Raw genomic sequence first — 26,239 nt, forward strand, 5'->3', positions numbered from 1 at the left:
GCAGGAGGGGGGGGGGGGTTCGGTTGGGGTGCAGGCAGCGGGGTTTGGGTTCGACAGCGGGGTAGGGTGCAGCGGGGATTCGAGGTTGCTGGTCGTCGGTGGCTGGGGTTAGCGGGTTGGTGGCTGTCGTGGAGAAACAGGCGTGGAGGTGAACGGGGTTAGGCAGCGGAGGTGGACGGCTATGGGTGTGGTGTCAGCTAGGGTTAGGATTAGGGTTAGGGAAGGTGGCGGCTTGGCTCTGATACCATATTGAAAATAGAGAGAAAAACCCTTACTTTATTACTCCATAAGATGGGCTTATATAGGCCCTTACTACACAACTTACAAATAACACCCTATCTATTACTAATATGTCAACAGACTCCATAAGCATGCTAATCAAGAAAGACTCAAAAATTTTACTAATTGCATCAACATGAGAAACCAAGAAGAATAAACTGCATATAGAGACTTTGAATCAAACAGATGTACCACCTATCAGCATAAGACAAAATACAAGAAACAAGAGGATCCTAAACAACCATCCCGTAATTCCATGATTCACAGAAATTGATACACCACGTCAGCATTAAAAATAGGAAGAAAACAAAAAGAGAACAAAGCAGTTGCAAGACAACAATTCTCAGTCCGTAGTTCAACCATCTCCATTGATTATATCAATAACACCAACGGATTTAACCTGAATTACCTGAACATAAATCCAGTTTCAAAAATTCAGGCTTACAGAACTTCAGTTGTAGAAGTTACTATGCAAGAAACAATGAGAAACATCATATGATTTCAAACTTTAAATACGCCAATAAATTAGAAGTATATCCATCAGGGATGTTACTGTTTCTGACACTCAAAAGGGCAAAACAAAGAGGGTAAGTGTTTCTGACCAGGATACCGTATTTACACAAAAAAGAGTACCTCAAGTGCACTAACATAGTTCCCTCATCTCCACGGAGCAGTTAACGTGGCAACGAACTGCTGTTCAGCGGATTTACTGACTTCTTCAGCTGCTTTGACACCCTTTTCCAGCTCTCCAATTTCAGTTTCACTCTTTTTAATCTCAAGAATTGTAGATTCTCTTTTCTCCTTAAGCTGCTTGAGCTTTTCATCTACTGAATATAGTAGCTGGTACATCTTTTCCTTCTCATCATGTACTTCTAGTTCTTTTGCTTTGAGGGAACGCTTTTTGCCCTCTGCCTGACTGAGCATACTACGTATCTCAATCAACTTTTCTAGGCGACTACGCACTGGTTGAACATTGAATCCGTTTAATTCCATTTCATCAAGAACTTTCAATTTCTCCTCGAAATCATCTGTAGAATCAACAATGAGCAACTTGCCTATGTCTGTCACTAAATTGGCAAAAGTTATCATTAAACCTATGGCAATTCCTTCGCGATGCAGCTTGGCGTGATGCAGCAATGGCTGGAAATGTGGCCGCTGGGGTAACATTCTAAAGACTTCCCTGGACTCGACTAAATTCCATACCTCAGATGATGTTTTGATGAATGGTAATACTGACCTAACTGATGATGACTCCATATGAGAGGAATCAATCAACGGTGTCCCACAATCCATAACAATGTCCTTACCAGATGACCTTTTGGAAGACTCTATTCGAGGAGTTAGAGGAGAAGCTTCCATCATGTTTGCTTCCTTGTTGGGCAAAGAAACAGTATCATTACCTGATGAGTTTTCCGCAAAAGAGGTAAGAGGACTATCCATTAGTTAACGCGAAAATTCTGAATGCCTTTATTAGTAAATAGTAAATACTCAGCAGAGAATATTTATTTAAAATCAGCATAGTGGTGACTGCTGTTTAATATATTAAGAGGAGGCATTTAATTGAATAGTTCAAATAAATCTGTTATATCTTCACCTCCCAAAGCTTGTCATGTTCCTTTTTCTAATTGTCTAGATGTCTTCCTATATTGTTTCTGGGACTAAATAGACCTATGTGTATCTAGACTCGCAACTAAAACACTTACCAATCATGGAAATGATTTTGTTGTTTGTAGATAAGCTTCCATTATGCTCCATCAGCTCCTCTTTGTGTTGTGAGAAATCCTTGTATAACAGCAGAAAAAGTTGGTATGAGAGAAAAGCTCAATCTAACATTAAATAAAAAAAGATATGAAACATTATAATCAAATAGACAAATGTTATACTGTGGTAATATCCAATATTTACTGATAAAAGAAGGCTGAGGATAATGACTTACAACATCATCAGGAATCTTCCTTTGTAGTTCTGGGGTCCGCACTATCGTCTTTGTATGTGTTTTGGTGTTTTCTCTCCTACAAGGATCACAGATATCATTTCCCATGTTGGCAGCCGGAACAAAATCAGAAACCTCAGGTCCAGTTGGTGGCGAACAGACCAAATTGGCCTCCACTGGTTGATGCTCAGTTCCCACCCGCAAGCAACCAGTGGATTCCTTCCTCATAATTATCGGTCCATCAGTTCCACCCATACAAGATGAACCTTTTTCATGGAAGAACTCTCTAGACAAAGGAATTGGGTGGTAGTTTGATGCCACTTTACCATCGGAAACAGTACTTTCATGAGTAACGAAAGTTGTGTCCTTTTCTACAGTCAGCCTTGAGGCAGTGGAACACTTTCCTACTTTAGCAGGGGTTTTCCAACCAGAATTCATCAATGTGTCATCTATTGGCTGCACGTTCTCTTCCAGAGAGTTTCGTTTATTTTGATTCTTGCTAGGTTCAAATGAATTGTCCTTGAAGCTGGGATCCCTGAACTTTTTATCCTTCAAATTCAAAAAACCAGATACGTCTGAACCTTCACCATCATTATTGCTTGAAGATGACAATGGAAGGGTACTTTCTTCATCAGCATCGGGTCTCTTTTCTCCGCTAACTGAGATGGTATCACCTACTAAATTCACATTCTCTTCTAGCAAGTCTCCTTTCCCCGCTTCCTTGCAAGCCTGAAACAATTCAGAATAATCTTCAAGATTGGGCACTGTGGAATCATTATCGTTCAAATCTGCAGCATCAGCTCCATAAATAATTCCATCATCAGTATTTCTAAACGCCGGCGCATGAATAGAAAATCTAACACTCTTTGACTTTTGGTTAGCTTGGGATGATGTAATTAGACCTTGACTTGTGCTCTCTGCCTCTTTACGTTTTGAACCTGATAAACTTGACCTGTCAGTAGCATCAGCATCATCTTCACCAGACGTCAAAGTTGAAATGGGATGATCAAAACTTTTTCCGGCTGTAAACTTCTGTTGGCGAATGGCTGATGTGGTTTTTGTGTGAGTCTGTTTTTTGCTATGTTGGCCCTGGAATATAATTATAATTTCAAAATAACTGCAAAAGCTAAATGAAATGTGAATAAAACAGTGCAGTTATCAACTACCAGTCAAGGTAGCTGCGCACTTAAAAATGTTGACAAATGACTAAAAGGAAAAATGCAGTTGCAACCTTCAAGTTCAAAGCAGATTTTGTGCTATTGGCACACCAAGTTAAAAGGTTAATGAATTGGTCTGTGTTTTCCTCTTAAAAGCGCCCATCCATGTGGTCTTTGGTCAAAAGTTTAACTATGTCAGCTTCCGTTAAGGAACACACACTAACCACACAAAGGAAAATGCAGCCCAGACCCTATAAAGTTTCAAAGAGCACATTTTATAAGCAACCAACCAGCTATATAGTAGACAATTTCTTCTCCGTCACAATTCAATCACTTACAGTGAAACGATAGAAGATATTTACTTATCATTGTTTACTGATGAATGATGAGTGGTCAATAAAATGTTAGTATGTCCCCCATCAACCACCTCATACTAATTTTCATGTAGTTTGTTGTCGTACTAGGAGCCCCATCCTAGCAGACAAAATATATTCAATAAGAACTGTTGGTTTTTTTGTTGGCCCAATAAGTTGGCCCGTTACTCTAAATGCCCAGCTCCCCCACTTGTGCCCTAGCCCCTCTATTTTCTTCACCTACCCAATGGTTCTCACCTCCTCCTAAGTCTTCGTGATCTGATGGCCGCCGCTTGCTCCCATCCGTAGGTCGGCTCCCTCCTTCGTTTTCTTCCCTAGCTCCTCTCCCGTGTCGGCTGCCCCCTTCCCTATATATGGGTAATGGGTTGGTAGTAGCTCGGGAGAGGGATGAAGAAGAAGAAGAGCCGGAGGTGAAGATCTGAGCTTGAGCTCTCCTCTGATTTGTGTGATCTCTCTCTTTCTGTGAGCTTTGTGCTCCTGTGAGCTTTGTGCCCTCAATCCCTTTGTGCGATCCCCTTTTGTGAGTGACGGTTGGAGGAGATCAGCGAGCTCTCCTTTTGGTCCTTGGTGGTGCACTAGAGAGGAGAACGAGGACTGGTTGAATAGGCTTCTGAGCCAAACGACGACAACGCAGAACCACAACAGTGGTATCAGAGCGAGGTTAGTGTCGCTGTGCTTCAAAACCGCCGCCGATCGCCGCTGGTCGCTGCCGCTGGACACCGCCGGACCGCCGCCGGACCACCGCGTGGGCGTGGGTAAGGTCGAAACTCTCTACAGTGGGTTTCGCTCAGGTATACTCTGGCCTTTGTTGAAAATTTCAGTATTTGCTCTTGACTTTGTTGAAAATTGCTGTAATTGTTGAAAATTATAGTAAATCTTCAAGATTATCTGTGTTAATTCGCTGCGTTTAACTGCTGAAATTTATCTGCTGAAAAAACTTTTTTTTAATCCCACTGCGGTTATCTGCTGAAGTTAACATTTGTATTTTATTGTGTGTTTTTTCTGTGTGAAAAAATGTCTGCTGCTAATCAATATAGTATGATTCAATATGGTATGGCTCCGTTCAACGGAAAATCTGATTTTAGCATTTGGAAACAAAAAATAAAATGCATCTTAATTCAACAGAAGTCCGTTAGGGCTGTTGGTCAGACTTATTTAACCTCTGACACTGAAAATAAACGGGCAGAAATGAACGAAAATGCTTGTTCCACAATTTATTTGAACTTATCTGACTCTGTGATTAGAAAAGTTAGAATTTTGGAATGTGCTAAAACCCTTTGGGATAAACTTGAAGAACTCTATACTGAAACCTCTTTGCCCAGTAAAATGTTTTTGCTTGAAAAAATTTTCAAATTTAGATTGGATATGTCTAAGGACATTGAGGAGAACCTAGATGTTTTCACAAAACTTATTTCAGATATTAAGTTAACTGGTGATAAACATATAGACGACTATACTCCTATTGTCCTTCTAAATGCTATTCCTGACTCATATAGTGATGTAAAATCTGCTATTAAATATGGTAGAGATGATATTACCCTTGACATTGTGGTTAATGGTCTTAAGAATAAGGAATTAGATTTAAAACATTCTGGGGGAAATAAAAATTCTGGTGAGGTTATGCATGTGAGGGGTAGGTCTCAGAATAGGTCTAATAACCAAAAGAATGCTAGTAATGGGGAATCAAGTAAGAAAAAATTTGAAAATGGAAGGGGTAGATCTAAGTCCATGTTTAAAGTTAAAAAATGCTATAATTATCATGAAACTGGTCACTTTATTAAAGATTGTCCTAAGCCTAAGAAAAATCAGCAAAATGAACATGCTAATATGGCTGTCTGTGAGGGCAAAATGTGTGAGATTTTCATGATTAATAATCTGTGTGATTATGCATATTTGAACTCTGTGTTATCTGATCCTTTGTGTAAATCAGATTGGTTGGTAGACTCTGGTTGTACTTTTCATATGACTCCTTTTAAAACCTTGTTTTCAAACTACAAGAAAATAGAGAATGGCTTTGTGTCAATGGCAAATGAAAAGAAATGCAATGTTTTAGGAACTGGTGATGTATGCCTTAGGTTTTCCTCTGGTTCTGTGTTTACTTTGAAGGATGTTAGGCATGTTCCTGATTTACGTTATAACTTGATTTCTTGTGCATCTCTAGAAAATGATGGTTTGGAGGGAAAATGGGGTAAAGGGGTTATGAAAATTCAAAAAGGGTCTCTTGTTGTTTTTACTGCTGAAAAACAAAATAATTTGTATATTTGTCATGCTGAACCTGTGCTTGATTCTGTTAACTCTGTGATAGGTGATAAATCTGTTTTATGGCATAATAGATTAGGTCACATGAGTAATAAAGGATTAGAAATTTTGCATAAAGGAGGTCACTTTGATAGTGATAAAATATCCCACGTTCCTTTCTGTGAATCTTGTGTGCTAGGAAAACAACATAGGGTTACTTTTCCTACTTCTTCTTTTCCTAATCAGTCTAAGTGCACTAGTGTACTTGAATATTTGCATGCTGATGTGTTTCACGGGCAAACCTCTTGATTTAAATAATTTGAGAATTTTCGGGAGTGCTGGCTATGTGCATCAAAAGATTGATAAGTTAGAACCTAGATCTAAGAAATGTGTTTTCTTAGGATATCCTGAAGGGGTAAAAGGTTATAGGCTTTGGAATAAGAGTGAACCGGGGTTTAAGGTAGTGGTAAGCAGAGACGTTGTCTTTAATGAAAATGAATTTCCTTATTTACCTTTACATGTTCATATTCCTGAAAATGATGCTCCAAATGAGGTGGAGCAAAAGCCTATTATTAATCAACCCAAATCATTTCCTGAAGAAAAATTGAATGATATAATTATTGAAAATCAAGATGAGATTATTCCAAATGAGGTGGAGCATGATATGCAGGAAATAGATAACATGCATGATTTGAATGATTATCAACTCACTAGGGATAGAAATAAAAGAACCATTAGGAAACCTGAAAGATATAGAGATTGCAATTTGATTGATTGTAATATGTCTGAGTTTGCCTTTAATGTGTTTGAATCCCTTGAGTGCAATGAACCTAAGACTTATAAAGAAGCATTAAGGTCAAAATATTCTGAAGAATGGATTAGTGCTATGAAGAGTGAGATGGAATCCCTAAAAATTAACCAAACATGGAAACTTGTTCCTAAACCTGCTAGTTGTTCTGTAGTGGACTGTAAGTGGCTGTTTAAGGTGAAACAAGAATCTGAAAGTGTTAGGTTTAAGGCTAGGTTAGTAGCTAAGGGATTTACTCAAAAGGAGGGAATTGATTATGCTGAAATTTTTGCTCCTGTTGTCAAATTCACTACTGTTAGAATTATGCTTGCTTTAGTTGCTCATTTTAATTGGGAATTAAAACAAATGGATGTAACTACTGCTTTCTTGCATGGTGATCTTGATAAAAATATTTATATGCACCAACCTGAGGGCTTTGTGGACCCTAAATTGCCTGATCATGTGTGTTTGTTAAAAAAGGCTTTGTATGGTTTAAAACAATCACCTAGGCAATGGAATATTAGATTTGATAAATGCATGCAATCTTTAAAGTTTAAAAGGAGTTCTGCTGATCATTGCCTGTATTATAAGAATATAGACTCTGTGCCTGTATTTCTTGTAATTTATGTGGATGACATGTTGATTGTTAGTCCTTGTTTGAAGTCTATTGAGCATGTTCAAAAATGTCTTTGTGAAAATTTTGACATGAAAGACTTAGGTGATGCTAAAAGAATCCTAGGCATGAATATTATTAGGGACAAAAACAAATCTACTCTAGTTTTAAACCAAAGTTCATATGTTGAAAAAATTTTGAGTAAATTTGCTATGTCTAATGCCAAATCTGTGAATGTGCCTCTTGCTTCTCATTTTGTGTTAAGTAAGGATCAATCTTCCAATACTGAAACTGAAATAAATGATATGAAGAATGTGCCATATTCCAATGCTATAGGATCTGTCATGTATCTCATGGTTAGTACTAGGCCTGACATTGCATATGCGGTTAGTTGCTTGAGTAGATATATGTCAAACCCTGGTATGCCTCATTGGAATGCCTTGAAGTGGCTTTTAAGATATTTGAAATCCTCTGTGGATGTAGGATTAACCTTTTCTAAGTGTTCTGAAGGTGTCAAACTTGCTGGCTATGTAGATTCCAATTATGCAAATGATAGGGATAATAGAAAATCTACCACTTCCTATGTGTTTACTTTGTGTGGCTCTTGCATAAGTTGGAAATCCCAATTACAACCCATTGTTGCTTTATCTACTACTGAATCTGAGTATGTTGCTACCACTGAAGCTTTTAAAGAAGCTATTTGGCTTAGGGGCCTTATATCTGAAATTGGTTTTCTTGATAAAAATGTGGTTGTATTTTCTGATAGTCAATCTGCTATTCAACTTTGCAAAAATCATGTTTTTCATGATAGAACTAAACATATTGATGTTAGATTTCATTACATTCGGGATATAGTTGAAAAGGGTATTGTCAAGTTAGAGAAAATTCCCTCAGAATTTAATCCTGCTGACATGGGTACTAAGTGTTTGCCTGCTGAAAAATTGATATCGTGTCAAAGAATCTTGAATTTTGACTTTGGGTAATTTTCTTTTGCTTTGTGTGTTGCCTTTGTGGCCTATTAACTTGCTTTGTGCTTGTTAGTAGCTTTGTGATTTTTTCCCCTTTGAACTCGATGACCGTTTGGTAGAGTTCGGTCCTTTGTGGACTTGGTATGCTTGGTGATTTTACCCCGATCTTTGTGATCTGAGTTTACTTAGTGTATTCTCTTCCATTGCTTGTATCTTCTTTGTGATTATACAGGTAATAATTTGGCGATGATGAGTCCTGCAGTTCCGTGTTTTTTCCTTCTGTGCACTACCTTGGGCCAAAGGTGGAGATTGTTGGTTTTTTTGTTGGCCCAATAAGTTGGCCCGTTACTCTAAATGCCCAGCTCCCCTGTGCCCTAGCCCCTCTATTTTCTTCACCTACCCGATGGTTCTCACCTCCTCCTAAGTCTTCGTGATCTGATGGTCGTCGCTTGCTCCCATCCGTAGGTCGGCTCCCTCCTTCGTTTTCTTCCCTAGCTCCTCTCCCGTGTCGGCTGCCCCCTTCCCTATATATGGGTAATAGGTTGGTAGTAGCTCGGGAGAGGGATGAAGAAGAAGAAGAGCCGGAGGTGAAGATCTGAGCTTGAGCTCTCCTCTGATTTGTGTGATCTCTCTCTTTCTGTGAGCTTTGTGCTCCTGTGAGCTTTGTGCCCTCAATCCCTTTGTGCGATCCCCTTTTGTGAGTGACGGTTGGAGGAGATCGGCGAGCTCTCCTTTTGGTCCTTGGTGGTGCACTAGAGAGGAGAACGAGGACCGGTTGAATAGGCTTCTGAGCCAAACAACGACATCGCAGAACCACAACACAAACACATCCCCAAATCAATAGAGAATTTCATTTCAACATTGATATTAGAAAAAATCGCATAGTTGTGATTGTAATTTGTAAAATTATCTTCTATTGTTTCAATCTTTGAACCAAAGAAACACTAGGAGCCACCACTTGTCCGACTCATATGCCTTGCGAACTCTTCGACTATCCTCTTCATATCTACCACATCCTGAAATAAATTTTTGGCACATTGTCTTAAGCCTTTAGATTAAATGTTTACTTGACATGGTATTAGATCACACCATTTCAAGATTTCTTGAGTTCATATCCTATTATTTGCTAATAGACGCTATCAATTCTCTTTTTCAGTATATTCCAGCTTCTCATAGCATTTTCCACTCAAAGGATCCCATTGAGTGTTAAATTTTTGTTTGATTTATTATTGACCTGGCCAAGAACCCATTAGTACAAGCATTTGGATAAAACAGCTATCTAACATCTCATTTATGTGAAAACAGTTGATAATACAAACCCTAACCCTATTATGAGATCTCTTGGGCTTATATAGGCCCTACACAACTTACACATAACCCCCTACATATATTACTAATGTCAACACTCCTCCTCAAGATGGGCGAAAGATATACACTAAGCCCATCTTGTCACATCCTCTAATCATGTCTAATGAGCTAAGTCCTTTAGTCAGACAATCTGCTGTCTGGTCCTTAGTTGAAACATGACTTAGCTCCAGTAGTCCACTATCCAACTTCTCTTTGATGAAGAACCTATCGATCTCGATGTGTTTGGTTCTATCATGCTGCACTGGGTTGTTGGCGATACTGATAGCTGACTTCTTGTCACACCATAACTTTATCTTAGCTCTTGATCCAGCTTCAGCTCAACCAGCATACTCTTCAACCATAACAACTCAGCAACTCCTAAGGCCATAGCTCTATACTCTGCCTCAGCAGTTGATCTCGCCACCATTGATTGCTTCTTGCTCTTCCACGAGACTAAGTTGCCTCCTATAAAGATGCAGTATCCCGAGGTGGACCTCCTGTCATTAGCACAGCTAGCCCAATCAGAGTCGCAATAACCCTCGATGCTCACATGTCCATTTTTCCTGAATATCAGTCCCTTTCCAGGGGCACTCTTCAGATATCTCAGAATCTGGTACACAGCATCCATATGACCCTTCCTTGGATCATGCATGTAGCGGCTCACCACGCTCACTGCAAAAGAGATATCGGGACGTGTGTGACTCAGATAGATCAACCTCCCTACCAGCCTTTGGTATCTGTCACGATCAACTGGTTCTCCAGCCTCAGCACCCAGCTTGAACTTCTGGTCGATCGGTGTAGTTGCAGGTTTACACCCTAACATCCCCGTCTCTTTAAGAAGATCCAGTGCATACTTTCTCTGGGATAAGACAATCCCCTCCGCTCCGCGAGCTATTTCTATTCCAAGAAAGTATCGAAGCAAGCCAAGATCTTTCACCTCGAACTCCTTACCCAGTCTCACTTTGAGTTTGGCAATCTCCTCCTCATCATCCCCTGTAATGATCATATCATCCACATATACCGCAAGCACAGTGATGTGACCTTCATTTCGTCGGAAGAACACGGTATGATCAGCGTTAATCTGCCGGTATCCCATACCTATCATAGCCCGCCTAAATCTGTCGAACCAAGCACGAGGAGATTGTTTCAGGCCATATAGAGACTTCTTCAATCTGCAGACCTTGCCCACTGTCTGTTCTGTGTTGAATCCTGGCGGAATTTCCATGTATACCTCTTCCACCAGATCTCCATGAAGAAATGCATTCTTCACATCTAATTGGTGTAGCTTCCATCCACCATTTACTGCCAGAGAGATCAAGGTTCGAACAGTGCTCATCTTCGCCACTGGTGCAAAAGTCTCATCATAGTCGATGCCGTATGTCTGACTATATCCTTTTGCCACCAGACGAGCTTTGTAGCGCTCAACCTGTCCATCTGGATTCTGCTTCACAGTGAAGACCCACTTGCATCCAACTGCTCTCTTCCCTTTTGGTAGTTTTACTAACTCCCAAGTGCGGTTCTTCTCAAGGGCCCCTAGCTCTTCGTGCATAGCAGCTTTCCATTTCTGGTCCTTCTTTGCAACCTGCCAATTGTTAGGAATAGTAACAGAGTCCAGAGATGCAATGAATGCTCCATGTGCAGGGTGGATGTTAGAATATGATACAAACTGAGCAAGATCCCAACCATATCTATCGGGAGGATTTCCCGCATTACTGCGAGTAGTCCTCCGTACAGTTATTGGTGTGGGAGGAATAGGAAGAGAAATGGAGTCACCTTGAGAGGAATCTTGTGGTGGTGTAGGTGTCTCAGGAGTCGGTTCAGGCGTTGGCAAGGGACTTGGCACCAGTGGCACTGTAGGTACTGTTGGTACTGTTCCCGCAATTTGTTTCCCCTTCCTACTATAGGTAAGTAGTTCTCCCTGAGCCGTTGGCCTAACACCTCTTGTCTCAATCTCCTCTTCATCTTCATTCTCTTGCTCCTCCTCAACCAAGTCTCCTTCCCAAGGAATCATTACAGAAATTGATTTTTCTGATCTCTCACCATTCTCAGACATTGATTTCTCCACATTCACCAATCTCTCACCATTCTCCTCCTCTCGCCGCATACTTCCAGTATTAGGCGAGTTATCAACGGATGAAGTTACCTTCCGGGTGTAATATGGCTCGAGTTCTCGAAAGTGCACATCCATACTCACAAACAACCTTTTCTCCACCGGGCTCCAGCAAACATAGCCCTTCTGAGTAGCAGAATATCCCACAAAAATACATTTCACCGCTCTAGGGGCAAGCTTCCCGACTGATGGCCTGTTGTCTTTCACAAAGCACACACAGCCAAACACCTTGAGTGGAAGAAGCCCACCATTATCTCCCTTCAACAACTCACACGGAGACTTCCAATCCAGCACTCTCGAGGGCATTCTGTTGATTAGTGCTGCCGCGGTCAACACTGCTTGTCCCCATAATGTTTCTGGGACATTCATAGAGATCATCATACTTCTAGCAACCTCTAAAAGATGTCTATTCTTTCTTTCCGCTACTCCATTTTGAGCAGGTGTGTATGGACACGTAGTCTGGTGTTGTATTCCCTGAGCTGACAAGTATTCCCCAAACGTTTTGTTAGTATACTCTGTCCCATTATCAGATCTTAATACCTTCACCACAGCGCCGTATTGAGTCTGAGCATACCTATGAAAATTTTAAAAGCAACCAAACACTTCACTCTTATTTTTCATCAGGTACAACCAAGTAACGCGGGAGAAACAATCAATAAAAGTAACAAAATACTTGTATCCATTCATAGAACTTGTAGAACAAGGTCCCCAAACATCTGAATGTATCAGTTCGAATACACGAGAACTCCTATGACCAGAACTTACGTAAGAACTTCTAGTAAGTTTTCCAAGCTCACATGCATCACATACAAGGTGCTGCTTATTTGCTTTCTCAAATAGAGATGGATACAACCTACTTAAAACATTAAAAGATGAGTGTCCCAAACGCTGGTGATGAAGCATCAACACACTCTCAGCACTCATCTCAGATCCTACTTCTGCTCTCTCTATCATTGACACCAATGCTGAATCCAGTCCTTCACGATCCAGATACCACAGTCCACTACGCCATGTGCCAGTCCCAAGTCTCCGCCCTGTCCCCTTCTCCTGAAAGATCACCTTGGGAATATCAAAAGAAACAATACATTTTAGTTGAAGGATGATAGCACTAATGGATAAAAGGTTGACTGGAAAGGAAGGAGCATGCAAAACATTGGACAAAGTTACTGAACCAGTACAATCAACTATACCCTTACCAACCACAGGCTGAAATGTACCATCAGCTGTTTGAATACTATCAGGCGATGCTAGGTGAGTATATGATGAGAACTCACTAGCATTACCTGTCACATGTCGAGACGCACCGGAGTCGACTATCTATTCTGATGATTTGTCGGAAGATATGGAAGCAAGAGCATGTATGTCATCAGTACCTTTGGTCGGATGAGTATAGGTAGCAGTGTTGCCTCTGGCGAAGAATGATGTGGATGCCTCCTCTGTCCCACTCCTCCTGTCTCCATCCCCTGCTACTTGCTGCTTCCTCCTGAGTATCACCAGGAGCGCCTGATCCTCCTCAGTAAAGATCACCTCAGCTTCTTCTCCTCCTTCTGCTATCATCAGATTCGCCCGGTTGCCTGCTCCCCTTCCACCTCGTCGACCCCCACGGCCACGACCACGCCCTCCGAACTGTCCACGCCCACCCGAATCTCCTTCCTTGGGTGGTTTGGTGCAAGCATGCCTTAGATGACCCACTTCACCGCAGTTGTAGCACTGCCGAGTCTCTCCCCTGGATCCATTATTGTTAGATGCTGCTAAAGCTGACTTCACCACAGGAAGTCCACCTATCCCCGCCTGCAGCTTAATGCGAGTCTCCTCCTGGATCATAGCCGAGACAGCCTCCTCAAGCGAGGGAATTTTCGGCTGAGCTAGCAGTAATGCAATTCGCTGAGCGAACTCTGATGTCAATCCCTTAAGAAACACCATAGTCCTCTCCTGTAGAAAGGCCTCCCGCTCTTTACATCCTGGGTCCTTGCAGCTCGCCCGGGGGGAAAAATGATCATAATCCAGCCACAGACGCTCCAGCTCTGTAGCATATTCTTGTACAGTCCTCTCTCCCTGGACTGTGGCGTCAATCTCTCCTTTAATCTGGAACACCCTCAGGTTATTCCCCACTCCATCATGTCCTCCTCAACTTCTCCCAGACGTCCTTCACCTTCTCAATGTCATCTACTGTGGCGGCGATCGTCGGGACCAACGAGTTGAGAAGCCAGATGTACACCAACATATGAGTGGACTTCCACTCATCCCGTCCTCCCGAGTCCTCATCCGGTTCTGTCTTTTTCTCCAGTCAAGTACCCCTCCAGGTTCCTCCCTGCAAGGGTGTATCTCACCCGTCGTGACCAACTCAGGTAAGTACTCGGTCCATCAAGCTTCAGATCGATGGTCGGAAGCTCCAACTTCTTCGATGGTCTTGTCGTGCTTTCATCAGCCGACAACTTCATCAACTTCATCAAAGTTGACACCTCCGCAGGGTTCAACTTCTTGATGATCTCCTCCATCGATCAAGCTTCAGATCCAACACCTGTTCTCCAAACCCTTGTTGTGCGCAGTGAAAAATTTCGGCAGCACTTTTGCTGCACAACAAGAGTAAGATCTTTCAACAAATTCTCGTTTCTCAGAGGAAACTAGAATAAAAAAACAGTGATATATCTCATCGCTGTGAGATATATACTCTTCCTGTCATCAGTTCGAGGACTGAGTCGAGGGAACCAATGTCAAACTCTAGGTCCAGCATGGTGCGGCAGGGGGTACGAGGTGGCAGCGGCTAGAGGGGGGGTTTGGAGGGGTTCGGGTGTGGGCAGCTCTGATACCAAGTTGATAATACAAACCCTAACCCTATTATGAGATCTCTTGGGCTTATATAGGCCCTACACAACTTACACATAACCCCCTACATATATTACTAATGTCAACAAAAACAAAACAATGTAAATACTAAGATATAAGATAATATTCCTATATTATTGTAAGAATAAATTAGATGGCCTTTAAGAATGGATAAGCCACTCCATCATGTTGCTAAAAGTAAACAAACAATTAGCCAATATGAGAATCAACATACAAAATATCAGATTAGATAAATATTAAAAAACAGAAAGAAGAACTGCTAGAAGTAATTCAATACCGGAGAAGTGTGAACCCAGTGGTTATTCCTCCAGATGTGGCAGGGTCTCAATAGCGTGTCATCAAGCACCACTTCCTTATCCTGATGCTTGTATTTAACAATGTATCGGGACTCAGGAAGTATTTCTAAAACGACCCCAGTAAACCAGCCATCCTGTTGGAATCCCTCAACCTCATCTAGCACATTGAAATGAGTATGAACTGCTATGTGGGGACAAGGCCTAAGATATTGTATGTCAACAATCTCTTTCAGTGGATTTTCTGTAGAATTGTCACTATCTACTTTAAGCTTCTCGTACTCCACCAAGAAATTCGTCTTCCCTATGACCTTTAGAATATTTCCAACAAACCAAGCTGCTCCAAAATTCTCTTCATCACGGCTAACTTCTACTCTTGTGCCCTGAACAAATGTCGCATCGCGTCCTTCCTACAAAAGAAAATTACAAAATATATATCACTCAATAGACATGATTCATGAAGAAGGGTCCAAAAGCAGATAGCATATATAGGCTGATGGTTAAGGACAGGGTACAAGCACGATATTTTTAATATTTGAAAAGATGGATAGAATTCGAGTAAAAAAAATCTATGTATTCTATGCACATTTTTACTAAAGTCATGTTTTCATTGTTGCATGGAATCACAAATAAGGTAGGTTTACTCTGTTCACCACTGATTCTATAGCTAGCCTGCCAAGATGACTAGAATACGGTAGGAGAAGGTTACACAAAGACGCTCAGAATGACCACGTGAAACTTATTTTAATAGGGAATTCACGAAAAATAGTGAGAATGTTTACCCTATTTGCCATTGATTCTGTAGCTAGCCTGCCAAGATGATTAGAACAATAGTTATATTTTCATTGTTGCATTAAATAATAAATAAGGTAGGTTTACTCTGTTTACCACTGATTCTATAGCTAGCCTTCCGAGATGATTAGAATATGGTAGGAGAAGGTTACACAAAGACACTCAGAATGACCATGTGAAACTTATTTTTATAGGTAAGTCAAGAACAATAGAGAGAAGCTACCATCTTAGTCACCTACCATTAGAAGACAGCAAAGGATTTGTATTGCTGTTTACTGAAAATAATTAACAAGAGGAAGTGAGTACAGGAAGGCAGCCAAGTCAACTTTTAAGTGAAATAACGGAAAAATTTGTGCAACTATTGATTACTAAACAGAACATCAGCATGCAAAGATTTCGTATTTGGATGTGTACTATATTCTATAGAGAAATCATTTGGTAATAGTACCAATATAGCCATTGTGTTAAAACAAAATTAGAGGACAATGAAAAAGTATATGTTTGAAGGTTTTATTGCCTTGTATGTATGTATGTGTATGCGTATGTATGTGTGTGTGAACGTGTGGGGGCCACACCCACGTGAGAAAAATCTCGCGGAGGCCAATCTCGTTGGGGGCCTCACTCATGTGAACAACTGTGAACGTGGGGGCCACAATTGTTGGGGGTGTGAATGTCTCGGAGGTCTTCCAGCAGATGGGTTCGGGGTTGTTTTTTGGCCCTGTTTCTTTCCTATAAATAGGAGCTTGTGTACCTAGGGTTTTGTGTGGAAAAAACGGCAGAGGATTAGTCGGCTACAGGTGAAGAAAAACAGAGGAAAAAAGAGGGTTTTTGGCGGCAGCTTAGAGGAGAAAACAGAGAGTTTTTCAGATCTAAAAGAGAGATCTTGAGGAGAACAAAAAGAGAGCTTAGAGAGATTTTATAAGAAAGATGTCAATTTCTTTTGGGTAAAAATTATAGCTTGAACTTTGAGACGAGCTTGTGGATTGTACAAGTCGTCGATGTTCTTATTCATAGTGGAATTTCCCCTCACACCCTCCCGTGGACATAGGTAATTTTGCCGAACCACGTAAATCTCGTGTCTTTACTATTTTCTGGATGTTGGGTATTGCTTGTAGGTTCCCTCGACAAATCAGTCCTAGAACTGATGAGGGGAAGAGTGTATATTTCACTTTGTTGAGATATTTTATTTTCTATTCTTGTTTTCTTTGTGAAACGAGAATATAGAGGTTAGCTTGATCTTTTGTGAAAGTAAAAGTCAGGGCTTTCTCTCGGGTTATATCGCTTTCGCGGCGTGAGGGCGTGACTCTGCGCCCAACAATTGGTATCAGAGATGTTATTCAGATTGAGAGTGGTGTAGCTTCTGGTTTGAGGTAGTGCTCGGTAATTTCCTGAGAGAAGCGGATTTATTAATACAAGCGGAGGATGGCGCCAACTAGAAAAACAGTTAAAGTTAGAAAGTACGAGATCGAAAAGTTCAATGGGAAGAATGATTTTTCCTATTGGAGGAGTTAAAGTTAGAAAGTACGAGATCGAAAAGTTCAATGGGAAGAATGATTTTTCCTATTGGAGGATGCAGATGAAAAACTCAAGTTCAATGGGAAGAATGATTTTTCCTATTGGAGGATGCAGATGAAAAACTCGTTGATTTCGCAAAAAATACACAAAACTTTGGATGGAAAAGAGAAGAAACATAAGGATATGTCTGATGAGGATTGGAAGGAGCTGGATCTGAAAGCACGGGTGTCGATTATCCTTTATCTTGAAAAGGATGTAGCTTTCTTAGTAGATGGAGAGGAAACGCTGTGAACGTGTGGTCGAAGTTAGAAAACACATTCATGACGAAGAGTCTAACAAACCGAATTAATTTAAAATTCAAATTGTATACTTACAAGATGGAGTAGGGCTCATCAATTTGGGAATACATCAACAAGTTTGATAGGATCATATCAGACTTTAAGGACATAGATGTGACAGTTGAAGATAAGGATCATGCGTTTCTACTACTTCTATCTCTGCCGAAGTCTTATGAGAACCTGATGCAAACACTGATGCTTGTGGGAGATAATTTGACGATGGATGAGACTAGAATGGCGCTTCTAATGGATGACCTTCGGAAGATTGCAACCATTGACATGACTACTGGTGGTAGCAAAGAACAAACGCAGTGATTGTTTGCTAGAGGAAGGAGCAATGAGAGACGAAAAGACAAGGAAGGAATGCCTAGATCTAAATCAAGACCTCTTGTGGGAAGAACGTGTTTCAAATGTCATTTCAAGGTCGACTGTCCAAATAAAAGAGTAGGTGGGAAGCAGAACAACAACAAGACTGAGAGGAGAGAAAGCAAGGAAGAAGCGAACTATGTTTTAGAAGAAAAAAGCGAGAAGGAATGCTATGTCGTCACGGGTAGCAAGGATATCTCCGAGAAGTGGATTCTTGATTCGGGTTGCTCTTATCACATGTGCCCAAATAGGAAGTGGTTTACTACCTACAGAAACATTAATGGTGGAACCGTATTGATGGGGAACAACCATGCTTGTAAAACGATGAAGATAAGTAATATCAAGATCAAGATGCATAATGGAGTGGTCTGAACCTTGATGGATGTGAGACACATTCCCGACTTACGAAAGAATCTTATCTCAGTTGGTGTTTTAGACTCCGACGGTTGCAGGATTGTTACGGAGAACGGAGTGAAGAAGATTGTTCGAGGTTCTCTTGTAGTGATGAAGGGTGTTCGTTACAGTAATTTATATACTCTTTCAGGTACGACGGTGACAAGAGATAGAACTGAAGGAAGTGGTGGAGACGCATGTGAGTACACACGGTTATGACATAGACGGCTTGGGCACATGTCAGAGAAGGGTCTAGTTCTGCTTGGTAAGGAGGGTCTGCTGAAGAATCTAAAAAAAAAAACCTTGCATGGACTTTTGCAAGGATTGTGTGTACGGAAAGACGCACAGGATCCAGTTTCTGAGAAGCAAGTCTAAGAACAGAGGGATACTAGATTATGTGCATACGGATATTTAGGGTCCGGCTCAAATAACTTCCAAAAGGGATACTAGATTATGTGCACACGGATATTTAGGGTCCGACTCAAATAACTTCTAAAGAGGGTTCCAGATATTTCGTCTCGTTCATAGATGATTATTCGAGGTATGCTTGGATTTATTTTCTAAAGCATAAGAATGAGGTGTTCGAGACATTTCATAGATGATTATTCGAGGTATGCTTGGATTTATTTTCTAAAGCATAAGAATGAGGTGTTCGAGACATTCAAGAAGTGGAAGTCGAGGTATGCTTGGATTTATTTTCTAAAGCATAAGAATGAGGTGTTCGAGACATTCAAGAAGTGGAAGGCGATGATTGAGAACATGACATGGAAGAAATTGAAGACGTTAAGATCTGACAATGGTACAAAATACTCAAATGGTGTCTTCAATGAGTTCTATGATCATGAGGGCATTGTTCGATACTGGCCAGTCAGGTCAACACCATAGCAGAATGGGGTCACGGAGAGCCTGAATCGAACATTACGGGAGAAAATAATGAGTATGCAATCTTATGTTGGATTGGACAATGAATGGTGGGCAGAAGCGATGGCTACAGCTTGTTATATTGTGAACTGTTCTTCACATTCTATATTAGATGGTGATACATCTTATAGGGTGTGGTCAGGAGAGTATGCAGATTATGAGAGGCTCCGAATTTTCGGGTTTACCGCCTATATTCACGTCAACGAGGGAAAGCTTGACGCGAGGGCTGAAAAAGCTATATTCTTAGGATATGCAAATGGTGTAAAAGACTACCGTCTTTGGTATACAGAAGATTCGAAGTTCGTGATCAGCAGGGATGTTACCTTTGATGAGAAATTCATGATTGCTAAGGCGCCCAAGGATGATGGTGTTAGGACTGTTGGGACTTCAAAGTCCAGGTTATTAAGATAGAACCTAAAGACCAATCAGGTTCTAGTCAAGTTCAAGTGAGAAATCAGGTAGATGATGAGCTTGAACAGGAGGAGGTTCAGCAATACAAACACTACAACAACAGCTCGAGGATAGTTTGGCTTTCACTGTGCCAAAACGAGCATACAAGTAGGTACTGGAGCTGAGGGCTGATCAACCCCTGAAGCACTATGGGCAGGTTAATTTGGTGGAATACGCACTCTCAGTGGAGAAAAATGATCCGGTCTCCTTCAAGAAAGCTATTCGGAACAAGAATAATGAGAGTTGGTTGGATGCGATGGAGGAGAAGATGAAATCTCTTCGAAAGAACCAAACATGGGAGGTGGTCTCATTACCCATAGAAAAAAAAAGTTATTGGTTATAAGTGGGTGTATAAGAGAAAGAAAGATCCTTCAAAGCTCTGTGTGTGTGCGTATTGTGCATCAGATTGTGTGATTAACTACTGATAGGAAAAAGTTGGACATGATTGCATTGACAAAAAACTGGGCTCCGAGGTCATGTTCTACATTACCAATTCTGTTGTACACGTTCTTGAGCTGAAGTATGACATTACAATAATTTAAAGACTTGTCATTTGCATCGAGTGGATTTGCTATCGTTCCTCTTTAAGCTTAATCATTTTTTGATTCTTAAATAATAGGTGAGGAGTCCACAAATTGAGTTGATAACTTTTGTGGAATGTGGGTCACTGCCAATTACTATGTACCCAACAAAGCTGAGTCACACCAGTCACGTCAAGGAAGTAGGGAACAATATTCGCCTGTTGTATAAAGATATGTAGACATATGAACATGCCTGAATGAGTAGGCAGAATAAATACTTCAATGTCTCGTTTGGTACGCAAGATTTGCTATTCTCACTTCTTATCAGTTCTCACTTTATGTGAAAATTGTCACTCCCAACCATTTAACAAGGAATTAATATTTACATTTAAGTGGAAATAAAATAATTAAATAATTTTTGATTATACCCTCCTTAAAGATACGAATAGATATAAATTCTTATATGAAAAATTATTCTATAGAAATAATATCATTAGCTGCTCGTACAAATATACAAATAGATGTAAAATATTAAAATATTATTCTTTGTTCGCTTTTGCCCTAGTTCCATCGCGTCTGCAGCAGAAAAAAATCTCATCTTCGACTCAACGTGACTCGGTTAGGTAACCATTATTTCTTTTTAAAATATGTACGTGTGGCTAATATTTACCTAATCTTTATAGAAACTTTTATCTTTTGGCGACTCGAATGCGTAATCTGTTATCAATTAGGTTAGTAAATATGTTATCTTGGAATGTATGATTTGAAGTTCCATTGAAGCATATATGCCTAATATTTTCAGTAATTTTTTCAAGCACTCACAACAAAAAATAATGTGCTTAATTGATGAGATTGAAACTTTATGTTTTAATTAGAGGTTAACATGTTTTTTATTCCTTCAAACTTTCTAGGTTAATATGTTTTCTATTTCTAATCAATTTTTTAAAAGTTAAAAGTACATTTGAAATTTCATAGAAATTTTATATACAGACTAAAAGTTAACATGTTTTATCAATCCTTCAAATTTTAATGTTTTCTTCTGATCTCTCTCTTCATGCATGCACATGGAATTCAGTCGTAAATCATGTAGCATGCATATGGAATTCAGTCTATTGTATACGTTTGTGCACAGTGATGCTAGTAGCATTAGTTGCTCGTATAAGTAATAGACATGTAGCATTAGAAGTTAGAAATATGAAATTATAATTATTTATTATTAAAAATAATTTCTATGAAAATTATTTTTCAATTAGTAAGCCAAAAGCCTGAAATTGTTGTTGAGGCTATTGTAAGCCAAAAGTCTATTGTATACGTTTTATTCTCTAAACGTGCCTAAACATGAGAATGAGAATGTGCATTATGTTCCCACTTCTATTTCATTCCATTCCATTCCTATATTCTTTTCATTCTCACTTGACACCATTCTCGCATACCAAACGAGGCGCAAGAGCATTCAACACATGAGAAATCCAACATGGTATAGTTAGATGCCCAGTGTCACGCCCCGGGCCCGCGGGCCCGTTAGCGCGTGCAAGCTGTGGGACACGCCGAGTGTAACGCACTGTTTGGCTCAAACCACTATCAAAATCGACTAGCCAGTATTACACTTAAGTCTTTAGCTTTCACTAAATAAACCCTTTAATTTCTCATTCTCCCACCGATGTGGGACTAAATTTTTTTGCAAATATAGCTATCGTTGTTGCTGACAGTGGGATGTCACATTTACCCCACCTTACAAAGGCGATGTCATCATCGCGACATAACAATTAGCACATCCTAGTATCACCGGCAAGCGATGTAGACTCTAGAGGTGACTCCTACGGGCTCTAGAGGTGACTCTCATCGCATCATACGGTATAACACTTAGTTCCACACTTTCGGCTGGCAACTGCTCTGATACCATTTGTCATGCTTCGGGCCCGCAGGCCCGTTGGAACGTGCAAGCCATGGGACCCACCGAGTGTAACGCACTGTTTGGCTCAAACCACTGCCAAAATCGACTAGCCGATGTTACACTTGAGTCTTTAGCTTTCACTATATAAACCCTTTAATTTCTCATTCTTCCACCGATGTGGGACTAATTTTTTTTGCAAATGTCGCTATCGCTGACAATGGGATGTCACACCCAGAATCTATTTCATCACCATATCAGCAACAATGCAAACAAAAATGAAACAAAAAGGGCTTAAATACTGGCAATTTTTCTGATAGCCATGCAAGCTAATTAAACTCTTAAGAGCAACAGAATTCTTGAACACAAACTAAGCATAAGATCTAAAGGAAAATAACTGCTTTATCAGGATGAACTCTATTTTCTCAACCAAAAAGAAAAAGAAAAAAAGGATGAACCATAGTGAAAAACTAAGGTCAGTGGTATTTATAAAAAGACCAAATTGCAGATAACAACATTGTATCATCAGCTGATAATGGATATCCTATTAAAACTATTCGCTATTCCATACCCCTGGACTACTCACAGCAATTTTAGGCACTTGATTTAGCGGAATACATACCTATAAATCACCCATCAATTACCCCAATCCTTCACTAACAATCTTATTAATCCTAATCGAAAGTTCTATCCTTTACCCAAATGCTTCACCTCCTCCACCTCATATCCTTCTTTGCCAAACTGTCCAAATTAACTTTCATCAAAGCCGCCATTTCCTCCTTCACCACCATCACACCTCCTCAAATCTAACATGAATCCTAACCGTACCAGCTCCACACCATCTCTTTCACCATTACTACACGCAACCACAATTACCTACACCAAGCCAACAGAAATTCCTCCTCAAAAGCAAAGTCATATTTAAACCTCAATTAAGATCTGAAACGAGCCAATCATGTCAACCACCATCACAACTTCCTCCAAAACCAAATTATAACTAACCTCATCCTCTATTTCTGTCACAACTTTTGTCAAACCAAAGCACCTTTTTTCCTATCTTCATTAGAACCGTGATTTCTTTATCACTACCAGGATCAACATCCTCTCCACCAAATTTTGGACTATTATATAGAGAACATTATTAGCTAATAGAAGATGAAAATCATAGATTCCTGGGATCATGTGATGATGACAGTCATCTGATTTGGATGAAAATCACAACATATCAGTCTTTGCATGTAGTAAAAGAATACTAGTTGTTAACCTGGGAAGCACTATCTGCTGGTATACCTGAAGGCTAGCTGCAATTTATTCTTTATGAAACAGCTAGCTTTAATTAATAGAAAAATATGCATCACAGGTAAATCAACAACTAAAATATCAAAGAAAGAAGAACTTCAAAACTTGCATACGTAGGTCAGGAAGTTTTCATAGAAGAAAAAACATATCATAAGAACATAGACATCAATACATGACGTATCATGCATGCTTGTAATTCTCAGAGGTTGAAATTCCTGATGGTTATAATATTTGACAGTAGCTCGGGTTTGAATCTGAGAATGTTGTTGCAGACTCTCAAGCAGAACTTCCTATGATAACAGTGCAGATAATAGATCAACAAGAAAAAAAGAAATTATCTTATAATTATATGATACCAACAGTTTCGCAGCCAGCTAAACATATATACACGGGCAGACAACTGTCCCGCTTATTAGAAGTTAAGACCTAGATTTATTCAAAAACATTAGAACAGAATTTTGCACATAAAGTCTTAAGAGGAAAGTAAATTTTGCAAACAAAAAAAAGTAATTAAAATATCATCACATTAATATATTTCAAGGACTTTGTTCAACATGCAAAAAATGCTACAGTTTGTAGACAAGGAAACAAGTATCACGCTTCAACATGGACATGAGACTTGAATCATGGTAATTATCGAAAACTCAATTTGAGCACTATGTATGTAATCTGAGTACGATTAGTTTTTGTCAAAAAAGGATACAATATAATCCATCTTGTATATAATATTTGAGGTAAATAACAGTTCGGACATTGATGGACATGGTGACAAATCTAGGTGTGTTGGACATATTACTTAATTATAGGGAGTAGCTAGTATCCTACGTATCTTAGAGAAAATGTAGCCAAAGACTACATTTGAAAGGAAAAGGGGCACGTGACATGTAATTCATGTAATTATGAGTTTATGACTTGTTATGACATATATAATTCAGACCAGAAATAGTACCAAATCCCTAGCTGCAAAGAAAAACCAAGTTCAAGTCCACCTAAAAGATTATAATATTTGACGCTACAAATTAGCAAATTTAAAATTTGAAAAAAAAACCCATTTATACAATGTTTATATCAAATTTTACAATATGACGAGTCAAATGAAAAAAGTACTTTCAGTTATAGTTGAAATTAGGAAAGCCACTGCCACCTGGCTAGGGAGTAAAGATATGACATTGTGCTATCTTTCACTCGATATTCAACACTAAGCTACAAACAAATTATTTTTTAAAAAATAGAACTGGTTAGGTAAAATATTACAAAGTACTAATCATTAGTAATATGCCATAAAGTGAAATTTCAATGTTGCAAACATTCCTAATCATATGCACTTACAGATCAACTTCTATACAAAATTCCCATATATGCACAGTTTTTCACAAAAATATATTTCAAGATTAAAAAAAATCCCAAACATATCATTTCAAGTAAAAGGGAAAAGCGGAGCCACATTCTATTTAAGAAAAAGGTCACACTTCGAAGCGAGGCCCTCAACCATAATAGAATCAATTTTGTGTATAAAAATTACAAACAGTACGATATATACACAATGAAAAATTCCAAAGTTTGCACTTAGAAAACCATATATAAAAAGCCTAAAACAAAAACCCCCTTAAAACATTAGAAAAGGATCACTACCTTATAGTGAAACATAGTAACTTTCAGCAACAAATTAGCCACGTGTTCCTATTCGACCAACCCAATCTAACTAATATTCTAAAATAAATGCATAAAAAAAAACAGAAACCCGACAAGAAAAATGCTTTAAAAAAGCACCTGAACGGCCTCTTCAACGGGTCTCCACTCCCCCTTCACAAACACCATCTGCCTCCTCATCTCCTCCCTCTTAAACCGAAGCTGCTCCCTCGTCATCGGAATATAAACAGTATACAACCCATCCAAACCCTCCGGCAACTTAATCACGACCCCCCGCCACCATCCTCCATTACGAAAAGCTTCAACACACTGCTCGAGCTCAAACGCAGCGTCAAAATCCTCAGGCGGCGGTCGAGGCCGAACTAAGGAGCAGTGAACAATCTCCTTGAGGGGACTCGAGGGATCCCCGTCCGCAGAGAAGTCAGTGTAGGTGACAGCGTATCGTCGGTTCTTGATGACGCCGGTTCGGGTTGTGGCCTCGAACCACGCGCCCTCAAACCCGTCGTCGTTGGATCGGACTTCTACTGCAGTTCCAACCCCAAAACTACCGCGTCGCCTAGAAGAGCGGGGTGAGTGCCAGAGCTTACTAGCTCTCATCGCCATTGTAGAGATGGCGGGTGAGAGAAAAGGGGAGCTTGAAGGAAGCAAATACAACAGTGTTGTAAGCTTTTAATGTTTGCTCGAAAAAAAGGGGGAGATTTTTAGGGGGCGGTGAGGTTACCGAGGAGTAAATAGATCTGACCGAAGGATGGTTGTCGGAGTGTTAAATAGTGAATGTAATGAACGGTGGATCTTCTTTTGACAGAAAAAAATCAGATGAAAAGATACAGGTTCTTTCTGTTTTTTTCTTTATTCGGGTTTGAATTTTATTGCTATAAGTAGGAACTAATTTGAACCCTTTCTAGGACTTAGCAATCAGTACAGACCTTTTCCAAGAAAAACATTATTTGCACCCAAAAAAACACAAAATCAAATCGAGGTGGAAAAAATTCAAGAACTGAGAGAGGTGACCTGATCATCGTCTTCAACGTCAATCCACTTCCCCTTCGCCCACTTCATTTGCCTCCTGATCTCCGATGCCTTGAACTGAAACTCTTCCCTGCTCTCCGGGAAACAAACTGAATACAGTAAGTCTCCATCTCTCTCCGGCACTTTGG

The 26,239-nt window shown here is 39.9% G+C and overlaps 1 protein-coding gene across 2 annotated transcripts; it reads right to left on the reverse strand.

Moving 5' to 3' along the window:
- On the reverse strand, positions 511-25,905 carry LOC109836858 (DUF724 domain-containing protein 3-like). 2 transcript variants are annotated; one of them, XM_020404889.1, is made up of 5 exons: positions 25,203-25,905; positions 14,931-15,356; positions 2,216-2,941; positions 1,983-2,061; positions 511-1,679 (listed from the first exon to the last, which is right to left on the reverse strand). In XM_020404889.1, the coding sequence occupies exons 1-5, from the start codon at positions 25,683-25,685 to the stop codon at positions 937-939; spliced, it is 2,457 nt and encodes an 818-aa protein (XP_020260478.1). In that variant the 5' UTR covers positions 25,686-25,905; the 3' UTR covers positions 511-936. The 2 variants fall into 2 exon arrangements, with proteins under 2 accessions (XP_020260478.1, XP_020260477.1); XM_020404888.1 differs by having other exon boundaries at positions 2,216-3,301; positions 25,203-25,904.

Source organism: Asparagus officinalis, chromosome 4 (assembly GCF_001876935.1).
Source record: "Asparagus officinalis chromosome 4, Aspof.V1, whole genome shotgun sequence".
NCBI lineage: Eukaryota > Viridiplantae > Streptophyta > Magnoliopsida > Asparagales > Asparagaceae > Asparagus > Asparagus officinalis.